The 16,638-nt window shown below is 35.7% G+C and overlaps 1 protein-coding gene across 2 annotated transcripts in view; it reads right to left on the bottom strand.

The window, feature by feature from the left end:
* Positions 1-10,903: 10,903 nt before the first annotated feature.
* DEPDC1 (DEP domain containing 1) overlaps positions 10,904-16,638 on the bottom strand; it is a 24,091-nt gene continuing 18,356 nt past the window's right edge. Inside the window, exons 10-12 of one of the 2 annotated variants that reach the window (XM_017532154.1) lie at positions 15,916-16,092; positions 14,574-14,759; positions 10,904-13,855 (exon numbers count right to left, since the gene is read on the bottom strand). In XM_017532154.1, coding sequence (XP_017387643.1) covers positions 13,715-13,855; positions 14,574-14,759; positions 15,916-16,092 — 504 coding nt within the window. In that variant the 3' untranslated portion in view covers positions 10,904-13,714. The remainder of the gene's footprint in view (positions 13,856-14,573; positions 14,760-15,915; positions 16,093-16,638) is intronic. The other variant, XM_017532158.2, reaches the window with a different exon arrangement.

The raw sequence follows: 16,638 nt of genomic DNA, 5'->3' as shown, positions 1-16,638 counted from the left end.
ACATTTAAGTGGCTCAAAACAACAGAAATTTATTATCTTATAGTTCTGGAGTTCAGAAGTCTAAAATAGTTTCAGGCTTCCCTTTCTCCACCCCATCTAGCCCTTTGCTTGGACCTCCCTTCCTTCCCTTGTCCCTCTGGCAAATTCGCAGCATCTGTCATAGCAAACTCCTTCTGAAGCCTCTGGCGGATAAGATGTTCCCTTGCTGGCTCCAGTTTCTAGAGGCTGCTTATATTCCTTGGCTTGTGGCACCCTCCTCCATCTGTGAAGCCGGCGGCACAACATCTTCTCTCCTCTCTGATTTCTGCTTCCATCTCCACACCTTCTCTCTTTGACTGACCCCCCTGCTCTCCTCTTATGAGGACCCTTATGATTACACTGAGTACATCCAGATAATCCAGGATAATTTCCTCATCTCAGAATTCTCACTTTATTCACTTCTGCAAAGTTTCATTTTATCATGTAAGGTAACATAATGGCAGGTTTTGGGCATTAGGATGTGGACTGTTTTGGGGGCCCATTATTCAACCTAACAAAGGTTATATTTTAGTAAAGTTAATCTTTCTTTCTTTCTCTTTCTTTCTTCTTTCTTTCTTTCTTTCTTTCTTTCTTTCTTTCTTTCTTTCTTTCTTTCTTTCTTTCTTTCTTTCTCTCCTTCTTCTCTTTCTTTCTTCTCTTTCTTTCTTTCTTTCTCTTTCTTTCTTTCTTTTTTCTTTCTTTCTTTCTTTCTTTCTTCCTTTCTTTTCTCTTTGTTTCTTTTCTTTCTTTCTTCTTTCTTCCTTCCTTCCTTCCCTCCCACCCTCCCTCCCTCTCTCTTTCTTTCTTTCTTTTCTTTCCTTTGAGATGGAGTCTCACTCTGTCACCCAGCTGGAGTGTAGTGGTATGTTCTCACCTTACTGCAACCACCCCTTCCAGATTCAAGCGATTCTCCTGCCTCAGCCTCTCCAGTAGCTGGGATTACAGCCGCACCACTATACTGAGCTAATTTTTGTATTTTTAGTAGAGATGAGGTTTTGTCATCTTGACCAGGCTGGTCTTGAACTCCTGACCTCAGGGGATCCATCTGCCTTGGCCTTCCAAAGTGCTGGGAATACAGGTGTGAGCCACCACGCTTAGCCATAAAGCTCATCTTTATAGGATAAAGTTGAAGTTCTTGAATGTGACCCCAATGAATTTCTATGATGTTTTTTCTTCCTAGTCCTGTCTCTAGTAACTCTCTACTGCAATTACATACTTCAGCAACCTCGACCTTCTTCTATTACCTTCCCTCCCTCGGAACACCTCTGCTATTTCCCACACGTGGGATTTGCAGCTGTCTGCCAAGCCATATACCCCCATTCCCCTTCCCTACATCTCTACACCCTTTGTCTAGCAAAATATTCAGCTAGGGCATCACCTTGTCTAAGAAATGGGGCCTCTCTCATTTACTCTCAAAAGACCCTGTGACCGTCTCTACCACCAACTTCATCATACTATATAGATCTGTTTAGGTGTTACTTGCTCCATTAGTTAAAAAGCTATTTGAGAACAGGGAAGGTGTCATTCATTTTTCTAGCCCCATCACTTAGCATAGTACCTGGCACACAGTAAGGGCGTAAGAAATGTTAGGTGAATATGTGAGTATCATCCACATTGTTTATCTATTAGTTAATCAGGAGAGGAAGAAGCGGGGGCAGGGAAGGAGAAAGTTTTATCTTGAGTTGTTAAGACAGTTTAGTAAAGAGTGGATCTCTGCTGGATGTAGAGAAGGAACAGCAGATGGGAAAGATGAGATGAGATATACACGACTTTCAGGCAGTGAGGATAATGAGCCTGAGGCGCTGAAGCTTCAGGGCCGAGTTTCTCAGCAGGGCTGCTTTTGATGTGTGCCTGCTTTGATCCCTGCTGTGTAGCTATGGCCCAGGATGTTCTGGAATGAAGAAAATCTACTTACTGTGTCCTGTTCCTGGGATCCACTGGTGTGTGAGAGAAGAAACACTTGGGGGAAAGGAGTAGTTTTCTGGTGGCAAAATAAAATCATTTCCCAAAGGTAAACAGTCTTTCCAACATAGTGGAGCACAGATGCAGAGACAATATGCTGAGAGAGGACTTGACAACGTAAGGTAGAGACACACAGAATGCAACCTAAAAGCTGAGATAAGATCAAATAGACAAACGCAGAAGGGCTGCAGCCCACTGGCGAGGGGAACAAACTGTTCTGTTCATGGCAGCAAGAGGACACTGGGCCGTAGATGGAGAGAATTTTTCTGCCTCTTGGACAAAATATGAGAACACAGGAAGTGTCACTTCAAATGCTCTTTCACCAAGGAACAGGGCAACATAGGTGGGCAGATCATGGCTGGCAGAGAAACACTGAAGTAAAAAGAAACACAGAAACACATTGCTATCCCTCCCTGCATGGGAGGCCAAGGGGAACTTCCGTCTGTGTAGCTTGGCTTTAGAAGCATAAATTCTGTCACTAGTTATGTTCAAGTTAAATCAACCTTATTAAATGTAACTGAGATATGAGTTCAGTTACTCTCAAAAACTCCTTTTAGAAATCGTTCCCATTTTAGAAATGTTAAATGCTTACGCTAGTCAGTCCTGTTGGCCATCTCAGACTAACCTGGTGTAAATGTATTGCTAGGTTAACCTGCCTGGGTTGTCAGAAAGAGAGAGGAGAATGTCATGAGCTCTCAAAGGAAGGGAGGATGTGGAACAAGCACTGGAGAATTATTGTTTGCAAGAAAATCAAACACTCTGATACCACACATATTAAGCAGTTTAAAGAACAAACAACTGGGGTGGTCCCTCAGCAAATACTTGATGGGACTTGATTTGGAAAAGAAGCACTTTTTAGAACATGCTATATTTTATGGTTAATTGCCTTAACCCTGTATCCCAGTATTCAAAGAGGGTATATTATAAGTGGAAGTCAAAATCACTATAATTCTCCTACAAAGGTCTAAATTACATATTTTAACATGACGAGAACCAAGACAAGACCCTTGTCTGTTTTAATCAACATTAGTATAGTTCCTGCACATCATGAACACTCAAAAACAGTTGATAGGCTGAGTGTGATGACTCATGCTTGTAATCCCATTGCTTTGAGAGGCTGAAGTGGCAGGATCACTTGAGGCCAGGAGTGGACAATATAACAAGACCCTGTCTATATGAAAAATAAAACAACAATTTATCGGGCGTGGTGGTGTGCACCTGTGGTCCCAGAGACTCAGGAGGCTGAAGCAAGAGGTTCACTTAAGCCCAGGAGTTGGAAAGCTATGATTGTACCACTGCACTGCAGCCTAGGCAATAGTGTGAGACCCTGTCTCTATTTAAAAAGAAAGTAATAATAGATAGAATGAACATAAGGGATGAGAAGCTGAGGCATTGAGTCTGTCATATTTGTGCTTATGAATGGGAATAATAACTGGGATAAAAGTCATGATTGCCCAAAGATGTGTGAGCCACTGAGGCTTGATTTTCTATAGTTTAATCCTAGGAGAAAGTTAATCATATTAACACCTGCATTTTTCATTGTGTGTCCATTGTATGTTAAATATTGAGCTGGATAGCTTAGATATATTGTTTCTAATCCTATGTATAAGGCCCCATAGTGTTGTCCTGGTTTTACAAATAGGGAAATAGGTTATGAAAAGTTAAGCAGCTTTTCTAAAGTTACATAGGTAGTAAGTGGCAGAATGGTGACTGAGACTCAGATCTGATTGCTGCATAATTACTTTTTACTCATACTATGCTATCTCAAACCATATCTCTATTTTGAAAAACTTTATTCTTTGGCATAAAATTAGTACATATTCTTGATTATAAATTTGGAAAATATAGAAATATTGAGGAAAAACAAATCAACCATGATATCTCCACTGTTTTGTAAATATATGGTAATACAATTGATTCTCATTATTTGCAGTAGTTATGTTCTATAAAGTCACTGCAAACACTGAATTGGTGAATGTTGAACTTTTGCTCCTAGGAGATACACAGGATTAGGTTTCCATAAGACCAACATTTTTATCAACCAATCAATACATTACCTTATTTTATGTTTATTTCTATCTAAAGACACATTAGTTTATGTATATTGCTGATTTATTAACATCAAACTCACAGCCAACAGCACTCTAACTCAGACCTGAATGAAGTTTATCTAGCATATACATTTTCTCTGTAAGTAAAGCACGTTGGCCTGGCTGTCCTCAGGGACACTAGGCAGTACCTCAGAACCAGAATTCGTGGCCATTTCAGACAGTGAAATGAGCAACAAAAAGCAGAAAAATATGGCATTAAACACACCTCAAAAAGGAGACTTGTTTACAGCATAAGAGCTGAAACAAGATGGTAAAATATCACCTTGTTTGACATTGAGGAGAAATGTATATGTTGAGTGACTCAGATATTATTTCACTCTGAATATGTCTTTGAATAGCCATGAAAATGCTGCAAGTATCGGTTTGGGGGATTACATATACATTTTAGCAAGTAGGTGAATTTGCAAATATAGAATTATGAATAATGAGGATTGACTCCTTCTAAGGAATCAAAAATCTGATTGGTTTTGTCAAAATAAGGACATTATAAAAGAGGAATTTTCAGAAACATTTCAAAGTTTTCTTATGTACAGACTTTGGTGCCACAGGCCTGGCACAAATCTATCCTTCCATTTATTTCATTTACCATCTTTTCTTTTTTTTTTTTTTTTTTTTTGAGATGGAGTCTCACTCTGTCACCCACCCTGGAGTGCAGTAGCATGATATCAGCTCACTGCAACCTCTGCCTCCTGGGTTCAGGTGATTCTCCTGCCTCAGCCTCTTGAGTAGCTGGGATTACAGGTGTGTGTCACCAGCCCTGTCTAATTTTTTGTATTTTTAGTAGAGACGAAGTTTCACTGTGTTAGCTAGAATGGTCTTGATCTCCTGGCCTCGTGATCTGCCTGCCTCAGCCTCCCAAAGTGCTGGGATTACAGGCGTGAGCCACCGCGCCAGTCTTTGAGTAACTTCTAAGCATGTGTTAGTGTAGGAGCCAAGGGAAAATGTCTTCACCTTCTGAATTTTTGCTGAAAAATCACATGATAAAAGCCAGCTTGGAGAAAAGGCATGTAAATCTATTAGCATACACATGGGGAGAGTCACAGAGTGATAGAATTCAGAAGCTTATATACTATCTGGAGGTTACAGAAAAAATAGGAGCTCAGAGCATAGCCCAAAATAGATAACAGTAGTTAAATCAGGTTATATTGGCAAGACACGTTATGGGAGAGAGAAGAGGAGGTTTGGCTAGCAAAGGTGGTCTTGTTACATAAATGAAACTTCACAGGTAGTAACCCTCAAAGAGTTATGCAATACTATGCAATAACATAGAAAATTTAAAAAATACTATGCAATAACATATAAAATGTTTCTTTCAGACCTTTAAAGGGTTTTGGCTCTCAGTGAATCTTTCCTAGATCTGGACAAGGGAAGGCCTGCTTGCATCAATGCAGATTCTCTACAGATGTAAATCTCCTCCACAAAAGACAGCTTGCTACGGCTATGTCTGTTTACAGGATAGCTGAACAGCTATCTCAAAATATTTCAAGGAAATATATTTTGGAGTGAAATAGTTTGATTTACTTCACTAGGTACTGTGATAGGTATTAGAGTTAATAAAAATGAACAAGAAGGTTCCTACTCTCCAGAAGCCCATGGTTTGATGGAAGAAGCCAGCCATGTAAGCAAATATTTTAACAAAATGTGGTAAGTTCAGTAATGGACAGAGATACAGGGTCTTTTGGGAACACACCCAGGAGGAGATCCACTTAGCAGGGTAGGTGGTTCTTCAGCTGAGTACTAAGAAATTAGTCTGATTTCCTCGGGTAAAGGGTGGCAGAGATTGGCGACTGTTACTGTGAATATACTATGCAAGAACACGGTAGATATTAAAGTCTAATACATTTGATTCAGGAGTCTTTGGAAACTACAGGTAAGATGATTATTTACCAATTATTCTACCCTATATCTTCCAGATAGCACAGATTTTACTGTATCTCTTCTAGCCTAACCTGGAATGTTTGCATCTTCATAGTATGACTAATACATGTAATATGGCTTAGGTGTTTTGTTAGTTAGGTAAAGAATCTTGTCTTCTTGTAGCGTATACCAAGGTAACCATATGTTAGTTTTCCAAATAGATGGTAGGCTCACTCCAACGCAGAGTGCTTTGTTAAAAAGTCTGCAAATAGAAGAAACCACTGTCTACAGCATGACAAAGAGCTAGCAGTTAAATATGTCTAGCTCAGCCTCTGCTTCCTGAGAGAATTATAGGTAGTTTATTCTAATCAATTTTGAGGAAACTTGTTTACAGATTCCCTTAAGAGTATATTTTATGATTTCAAGGGAAGTTTATACAAAATCCGAATTGCTTTATTAAACTTTCTTTTTTCAATCTTGTTATAAGCAAAAATTAGATAGGGAGGGATAATTATATATATATATATATATATATATATATATATATACACACACATAATATATATGTATATGTATATTTTAGATAGGGTCTCACTCTGTTGCCCAGGCTGTAGTGCTGTGGTACGATCATGGCTTACTCCAACCTAACTTCCCTGGGCTCAGTGATCCTCCCAGTTCAGCATCCCAAGTAGGTGGAACTTCAGGCCTGCATCACTGGGCTAACTGTTGTATGTTTTGTAGAGATGGGGTTTCGCCATGTTGCACAGACTGGTCTTGAACTCCTGGGTTCAAGCAATCTGCCTGTCTCAGCCTCCCAAGGTGCTGGGACTACAGGCATTAGCCACCATGCAGGCCTGGCATTTTAAATGTAAGAATAGTCTCATATATTTTTCTTTCTAGGTGTTTATTTTTTTAGTGTTTTTATTTTCAAAAGTAATGTTGCATATGATTGAAATTAAAATAATACCAAGGATATATACATTAAGAAATAAGACCCTTTTATAGCTCCAAAATTCAGTAGCTACTATTTATCAATTTCTTATAAATATCTTACAGTAATATTTCATGCAGGTATTAACATGTATATCTATAGCTAAATTGTAAAAGACATCAGAATGAAAAGAGATGAATAAGTTTTCTAGGGAGACGGTTCCTTCATACTCTGTTTTCTGTAAAAGGGTGATGATATGTTTACAACTTTAAAATTTTCTGGGTACAAAAGCAATAAATGGTCTAGAGATATTTCTGTTTTAAGGGAAAGGGCACTATTATAAATTAAAGGCATATTGTATGCACATTCCGTACTAGGTACTTTATACATGTTATCTCATTTGAACTCTCAAACTCATCTAACGAAGAAAAGATTACCCCCATATTATAAATAAAATGCCTGCATCTCAGTAAGTTTAAGTGACATTTTAAAGGTTTTACACAGCTGGTAAGTAATAGAGCCTGAAGAACACAGTTCTGTGTGATCCCCAAATTCATACTCATTCTATATATATTCCAGATGCTGTACATTATGTTTGATATTTTGATTATAAATATAGACAGTCAATATTAGCTTATTGGTTAAAAAATTTCTATCAGAGATCTGTACCTGTAAATTCACCCTTTTAAAATTTGTGGTTGACATCGCTTTGTATTTGACATTATAAAGCCATAGTTGGGAGAGCCAAATCCCTTTTAAGAGATTTCCACAAACTAAAAAGAGCTACATCAGAGGAGGCCTGAAGATGGCACTGCTGCCTGCGAGTCACTTTTTAAAAAAAAATGCATAATTATTTGAGGAATTATCCAACACTGATTCCAAAAGTTAAATTTTAACCAATATTTGAGTAATTTATAATTCATGTAATTGTACCAATTTATGGTTGATGCTAAAATTTAATTTTTAGCTTAATGAACAAGTAATGTTTAGTAGCATTTCAATCCAGTAAAAGGTAGAACATAAGTCTGTGTGGATGGGGCACGTGAAGATCAACTAAGTTGGAGAAGAGAAAGAGATTCATATTATTTGCTTGGGCATAAGGTGCTGCCTGACAAATCAGATTGCTGAGGAATCAGAAGACAGATTGTGACTGCTCAGATTTAAAGATGAAAGCACTCTTTGGAATTTCCGAGTTATAAATCAGAAAGCTAATGAAAACACATGAATACAAAAGCCTGAGACATTGTATGTAATAAACAAAAATGGCAGGTGTTTTATCACTGTATTTTTAGTGTTATTAATTTTCAAGAAAAGTTATTGCAAATATTTAACCCTAGCTAATCATATAAGCTTTAGAAGACAAAAAGGTATTCTCTTGAGTAGTTAAGAGATATAAAGTTCTGGAGATAGAATACTTCAAGATTTTCATAGGGTTGTATATGGATAATAAGATTATAGGTGATTTAACTTCCAATTCAGTATTAAGAATAAATTAGTATTTATTAAATTAATATCTCAATTTAGTATTAAGAATAAATACTAAATTTTAAGATAGCCAAAACCATTGTTCTCATTCCTCTGTCTGTCTCTTACATGTTAACACAAACCCTTTTTAAATTTTATTTATTTTTTTTAGTTTTAATGCTAGGGATCCCTTGTAGTGAACGTGGGTGTTCTGCACAGATCCTTTCAGTGTTGAGTCATTTATTCCCCCACCTGTCAGGAATATTGGCTACATTCCTCTTTAGGAACTATGCTTGGCTAAAGGGACCTGCCTTACCAAGGTTACATCTCTTCCGCAGGATCAGCCCATATTCATTGACTGGTTTATATGAAGGTGAAAGACCCAGCCCCATCTCTTAATTTGGGACAATTCTGAAAAGTCATCACAGCTCCAGGGCCCCCCGTGGGATCAGCTGAGGCCTGTATCATGACTGCATTTTGGTTATTTTTTTCTTTTGCCCCATCCTACCTCCACCACTTTCTTACAAATGTTGTTCCCAAGTAAACCTCATAAACACAAATATTTGCCTCAGTATTGTGGGGAACATGACCTAAGACAAAACTAGGAATAGTCCTAAGAAGCTGACATCAACTCCCAGCCAAGTTAGCAAACCTACAATAACCTATAACTCAATCGTTTTCCAGATTGCATAGTTTTTGACAAGAAATCAATCTTCATTCTTACGTTTTGTTTCTCTATATATGTTTTGTCTCTGGCTACTGTTAAGATTTTTCTTTTTGTCACTAGTTTTCTACAACTTGATTTTGTTTTTTTTGCTTGGGGTTACTTTAGCTTTTGTGAGCTTATGTTTTTCATCACATTTAGAGAAAATAAGTCATTATTTTTGGCCAATAACTTTGTGTTCTCTTTCTTCTCTCCTTCTCAGCCTCCAATTGCACACTAACGTTTCATATTTTTACACAGCTCAGAGGTTCATTTTTTTGCTTTGTTTTCTCTGTACATTATTTCAGTTTCTACTGCTATTTTTGAATTCACCAACCTGTCTTCTGCTATATCTAATTTTATCTTAATCTCATTCCACATACATTTTTCAATTTGGATATTGCATTTTTCATTTCTTGAAGTTTTGTTTGGATCTTTTTTATGTCTTCCTTTTCTATTTATTTCTGATTTCCTTTTTATTCTAGAGTATTACATTTATAATAAGTATTTGGAAGTTTGCCTGTTAATTGCATTACCTCTGGCATTTTTGGGTATGTTTCGGTTGATTCATTTTTCTACTGGCTCTGTGTCATATTTTCTGTCTCTTTGCATGTCTGGTAATTTTTGTTTGGATGATCAACATTGTGATTTTTGTTTGGAGATTCAACGTTGCTGAATGCTAGATTTTGTTGTTTCTTAAGTGGGAAACTTTGTTCTGGCACACAGTGTTACTTGAAGACCAATTGGAACATTTTAAGGCTTGCTTTTAAATGTTAGAGTAAATCCATAGCAGCTTTTATTCTAAAACTAATTTGGCCCTGCTACTAAAGCACAACCATTTTGAGGATGCCACCCAATGTTCTATGTATTCCAAGTACTCTCCATTCTGGTGATGAAAATGCAAACTATTCTTGGCCCTGTAAGGCCCAGGAACTGCTTACTGCTTTCCAGTCATTTGTTCCTTGGCTTTGTTACATACTACTCAAGTCATTTTCTTTACCTCATTCTAATTAATACTCAACAAAAACCTCTAGGGAGGACTACTATGCAGATCTCTGGCGCTCTTTTTCTTTGCATCTCCCGGAGTCATTCTGAACTGAGTCATCTTTGGTTTCTCCATACAGTGAGACCACCGGGTTTTATTTTGGTTCCTCTGCTGGCAACTGCCTCTAGGCAATAATCTGGGGAAATCCTAAAGCTCATCACGTCTTTTCCCTCTCTTGGGAATCATAGCCCTGCATTACCTGTAGTCCAATGTCTGAAAAGAGTTGTTTCATATATTTTGTAACATTTACTAGTTGCCTATGGTAAAAAAGTACAATTTGGAGGTCTACTAATATACATGAAGCTAGGCTTTGGTAGAAAAATTTTCAGTTTTTATAAGGGGCAGAAGTCAACAATACTTTCACTTGTCTTATAAATTCTGTTTCCTCAGTACACATTCTGAGAGGTTTTCAGAAGACATAAAAACAACTAACATGTTTCTCCTAGTGCCGAGAAAGTAAAAAATCCTTAATTAATAAAAGTTGATTCTGAGTAAATACGTAAGTCTGTATTTATTATTTATAATTATTGTATTTAGAAGTGTTAAATTTATTTTGGTGGGATGATTTTATTTCTTTCAATTCAATTTAATACCAAAACTAGTTATCCTTCATTTTTTTTTACCAGAAATACTTCAACAACACCCCTCCACCACCTCCTCACTTTCAAAATCAAAGGGTAGTATATCTCTTGGTGGTATATAGTACCATGATATACAATTCCATAACCATCTTTAATTTCACCAAAAATGAGGTAAAAAAATATTACCACTGATAGAGTAGAAAATATATTGTGAGATACAAGAACAGAAACTTGATAGCAAAAGCATTTTAATCAGTAGAGATCTTAAACTCAATACAAAGCAAGAGGAAAGAACATAAAAATTGAGCATGGGCTTGCTAAGTTCAATATTTAAATATATTGCCTCTTTTCCACTACAATCACAACTTGGTTAGGTAGATACTTTAATTCACATTTTATAGATGAGGAGATTCAAAGTTTAAGATTCCCAAGGACAGAAAGGTAAGTCAGGGGGAAATTCCATGTACTTTCCATTACTAAATGCCACACAACTGGATAACATGAGAAGAGTGGGCCATTACGTGATACCAATTAGAAGGGGATATTAAATATGGTGGAGGCAGTAAGTTCTGGGATAAGAACTACAATTTGTAGAATAACCAGACATCATTTGATCTGGTGTAACCTGTGCATTCTCAGAATTAGACTTTTTCCCACTTTCTCTCTTAAAATGTGCAACATATTCCCCATCCTCTCTTTACTTGTAGTTGATTTTGATTCTTATATGCTGAGAAAGCAAAAGCAATCAGAAGAGAATTTCTACATGCAACTACTACCAAATCTACCAGTCAACTCATCTCTATTTGAACTTACTCTTTGTTAGAATGGAATGTCCATTGCTCCAGCTTATGCGAAGCCCTTCTGAAGATATCCATCCCTTCCTTCCTCATCAATTTTTCCCTCAAATAGATCAAAAATTTTCAGCCAGTAGGTATAATCAGAACTTTTGTCTCATAATGAAAAATAGTAAGACTCATCAATTGTTCATAATTTTGTTTTGGTCCATGTCTGTCCAAAGTAACATAAAGAACTGCATTTTTGCTATCTCTTCTAGTGCTATAATCCTAGGTGATTCTAGTAATAGCTAATATTTATAGACTGCTTATTCTGTGTGAGACACTGCTAAACACTTTAAATACATTATCCTACTAATCTTCACAATCCTAAAAGAGAGGTACTATTATAATCTTCATTTTATAGATAAGAAAACTGGGGCTTAGAGAAGTTAAGTAACTTGTCTGAGTTTACTAGCCAGTTAATAGCACAGCAGGATTCAAACCTCACTGGAGAGTTGATGTTATTAAAGCATTGTGCCATATATTTTGTAATCTCAATTGCATGCACATTAACACACACGAAAGTTTCCTGCCTTTATGATTTATATATTTAATGTCAATAATACAAAAGCAAAATTAAATTGTTACAAAACCAAGGTAATTTTAATCTCGAATTGCAACATAATCGACATTTTATATATCTATAAACCAAAAAGGTTTTAAGATACAAATGCCTTAGAATTCGATTTGGTTTAATAATTTTATAGCCAGAGTACTAGGATAAAGACATATTTATAACTTTCTGTCCAGGATTTTTAATAAAAATCAGTAAAGTTAAATGGAACACTATCATTTTATAGAGAAATAGTATGAAATTACATTGAGAAATGAGAATAGTCATTAAACATTAAGATTTTATTACAACCCAGGCAATATATATTTCTTTACACCTAAGGAATAGGTAGTAAACAATCTTGGAGTAAAAAATAGAAGGCAATTTGCTTCAAGTTTGCACCAAGTCAATCAGGCAGAAACCTGAAGAACCTTGTTTTTAAGATGAGAGGCATTTGTAATTGTCAGGTGGACATTTTCTTCCAATGAAAAAATAAAATCAATGTGCCACTATCTTGGCACTTATATAAATGTTTATAACAAGCATTTAGGACATTGATTCTCAGAGCTGGCTGAACATTGGAATCACCTAGATTAAAAAAAATACTAATCCCTATATAACACCCCTAAAATTCAGATTTAGTTGGTATAAGGTAGACCCTGGGCATATAGGCTGTTTTAAAACTCCTCAGGTGAGTCTAATGTGTACCAGTTTGAAAACCACTAGCTTAGAGACCTGTTTCATAATCATCGAAGTCAGTCTTTAGCTGAATGATTCTATATGCCCTGATTTCAGTGGGCAGTGTTGTTATTTTAAGCATCTGATGGGTGTATCTCCCTTGATTAGAAAATAAATACCTTAGGGAAGAGATTTTTGTGTTTTATTTATCATTGTCTCTGAATATCTAGAACAATGAAAGGCACATAGCAGTTGCTAAATAAATATCTTTTGAATGAATATATGATTGCCTTATACTTCTTTTATATCCCCATCTTCTAATAGATTATGAAAATAAGAATTCAATATATATATATATATATATTGAACAAATGAATAACTGAAGCAGTTGGGGATACTATTAAAGGCAAAACCAAATCTGACAAAATATACACATATTTTAAAAATACATACATATACATAAATAGATCAAAAGTGGAAAAAGAACATACAAAAGAGTGCAACATTTGGTAGCTGAGAATTATTTCATTGAGTTTTCAAATATTCTTCACATTCTTATACTTAGAAACAAAGAAGTAACCCCAAACAACTAATCCATTAGCTAGTATTTCAGAACTTGCACATATGAATATGTTTTCTTTTAAAAACAGAATTATAGTTTAATCTTGATGAACACAGCTCAGTTTTCAAAATTCACGTAAATAAAATCTTAGCACACATCATGATAGCCTTATCGAACAGCTGTGTCAAAAACAAAAAGTATTTGGTACCACCTACTTTTATGTGCTTTCAGTTGAGATCTAGTTAGTTTCCTAGTAGTCTCACATTGAAAAACAACTATTTTGGCACTTCCTTACACAATGTGTTTGTTTAGAAATACCTTATTAATAACAGGCTTCCTTTTGAGTAGCTACATTTTCAGATATGGCTTCATTTATCAAAGTTCCACAAGTTATTACATAATTTTTAATTCAGTTAGTATCTTAGACTACGAAACTTTGGTTTTTTTAAAATCAGCATTGGTTGCTTGATTGTAGGTTTGTCACCAAAAAGTGCTGCTTCACTCTCCGTGGTTGGAAATTTTTGCTGATATATCAAGGGATATTCCTTCTGAAACTTAAAAATTAGGTGAGAAATTAGAAGGTATTTAACATTATTTCCCCAGCTGAAGCAGTGCTCAACATTTTATAAGAATTCAGTGTCTTTCTCAAAGAAGTATTATAGAGATTAGTAACCTTTCATTTTTATCCTTGCCTTTCCCTCTCTCTTCTCATATGTGAAAGGTACACTGTAAGATCTCTTAGATCTCATTAACATTCTAGGATTCTTTTTCTTCTGATGTTAATTCTACCCCTAAATTCCAGATCCTCTTTGTCACTGGTAAAACCTATGAAAGACACAGGCATCTAGTATTCACATTTCTTTGACTGTCTCAGACTTAGAATTGGAAGTGGCAGAATCATGTGGCTACTGGGCTTTTAGAGCTAAAAATTCTAAAACATAGTGATGAGTCACTCTGTGATACATATTCATACTTTATAATTGCTTTCCCAGGCTAATACAAGCTATAATTATATAAAATACTAGTAATAAAAGAGAATATACATTATTATTGTTGGTATTATTTTAAAATTCAGGATGAACAACAAAATCAGGTAGGTACTCACATGTTTTAGGTTAATGCACATATACGAGACATCATAATATATAGTCTATATACCTCTAACTTAAAATCTAAAATATTAAAATAGAAAATAGATTCTAAATGTTATTAACAACCAGGAACAGCACATTAGAAAATATTTACATGATTGAGAACTTGCTATTCTCTTACCTGTTTTAGTTTTTTCCTTTTCTCCTTTAGAGGCAAACTCTTGTTTTTAATAATATTTTCTAACAGTTCTGCAATTGCAGCTTGAGAGGTAGAAACTTTTTGCTCGTCAAACTCCTGAGCACTAATCTGCTTACAGTATGAATAAGTTGGCAAAGGAGCAAATAGTCCATCTCCAGGATTTTCAATCTGTAGTGAACAAAATGATACAACTCTGTTAATCCTGGTCATGTTCTTATATGATAAAGAGTATTCTTTTGATGAGATCTAGCACCTAATAATTTACCACCAATCAAACATTCAGCACATTAAGAAAACTATGTATTATGCAGTAGTGGAGTTGAAGTCAGTGGGTTCTAAACCCCAGTTCCATAATCTACTTGGTTTGTAGCATTCAACAATTTAACTTTTCTTAGTCTGTTTCTTCATCATTAGCATGGAAATTACATAAGAAAATGTACATAAAAGGGCTTAGCACACAATAAGCATTAAATAAAGACAGGTATTATAATTATTACTATTAACTATGGATTTTATTCTTTTAACTATAAAATAACAATCAAGTGTTATTCTAATTCATCTTATGACTTTAATGTTCTGACAGTGCAGGTAGTAGATGATCAGCATATTTACTGAAATGAAATATTTTTAGTTTTCATTTATTGTTTTTTGAGGCTTGGGGACCTAGGCAGAGCCTCTAACATCTGCTAATAAGAAAAAGAAATTCTAGGAGATAGTTATAAGCCAGGACAATATTAGAATGGTATTTATGGGAAAAAAACACTTGTTGGGCAGCCAAAGACAGAATACAGTAGATGTCTGTTATTTTGGCTGCTCAGTATTCCTTCTCTCCTTCTTTTAATAGTTCCTTCCCATCTTATCCCCTCTACCTTTACCTTTTGTGAAGAACAAATTCTCCTTTAAACTTTGCAGAGCCAGAGTAAGGCCTTATCTCTATCCTACTCTTGACAACCTAAAGAATGCATATTTAATCCCAACTAGGTTAAGAGACTATATCTAGAGCTTTTAAAATTGGAGATGGAGGAATGACTTTTTTTCCTCTGAATTGCAAAGGTAAAGCTGTAAACTCATGAACTTCAACTAGCCATATTCCTCATCATGTGAAGGGGCCATTGTCAAACACAGGATCAAAACAGAAATAAGAGATGGAGGAGACAGAAAGAGTCATATAGCTATTTGAGTCCCAGATACTGTCTACATTCCTGACTTTTAGAGGTTGTTTATGGGAGCTGATAAAGTCTTCCTTTTTCATTAAGCTACTTTGAGATGAATTTGCCACTTGCGACTGACTATTGCAGAGAATTTTAAGACTTACAATACTTACATGTCCCTTTTTTAAGTAGTCAAGATGTTTTTCCACTGCAGTCTGTAAGTAAGAGGGTACTTGAAGAACTTCCTGATGATGATCCATTAAGAAAGAAACTAATCTTGCAGCAAGAAGCTCATCAAGATCCACTTCTTCAGCACAGCATAGAACACACCGAGAAAAGGTATGTATCATCTAGAAACATATTAAAAGATGTGAATTTAAAAAGCTAAGGTTGTATACAAATTAGAACATCAGTAATTTCCAGGTAGCATTGCATTAAGTATTGGGATAAAGTGATAAGCAGCCTCAGTTTAAAAATGAGGACAATGATTTTTACAGTTAAAAACATAAGAATTCGATTATATTTAAATCCTTTTTAAAACTTTTCAATGGCTGAGCATGGTGGCTCATGCCTATATCTTAGCACTTTGGGAGGCTAAGGTGGGAAGATCACCTGAGGCAAGGAGTTTGAAGCCAGCCTAGGCAACATAGTGACACCCTGTATCTACAAAGAAATAAAAAAAGAGCCAGGCATAATAGTGCATGCCTACAGTTCCAGCTACTTGGGAGATTGAGGCAGAAAGATCTCTTGAGCCCAGGAATTCTAGAATGCAGTGAGCTGTGATCACACTACTGTACTCCAGCCTGGGTAACAGAGCATGATCCTCTGTAACCAGAAGGAAAAAAAAAAAAAAAATAAATAACAAAAAGAAAAAAAAAAAAAAAACAAAGAAAAAA

This window comes from Cebus imitator, unplaced genomic scaffold, assembly GCF_001604975.1.
Source record: "Cebus imitator isolate Cc_AM_T3 unplaced genomic scaffold, Cebus_imitator-1.0 Scaffold3, whole genome shotgun sequence".
NCBI lineage: Eukaryota > Metazoa > Chordata > Mammalia > Primates > Cebidae > Cebus > Cebus imitator.
The sequence above is the reverse complement of the archived record's forward strand: the minus strand, read 5'-3'. Positions and strand labels throughout refer to the sequence as shown.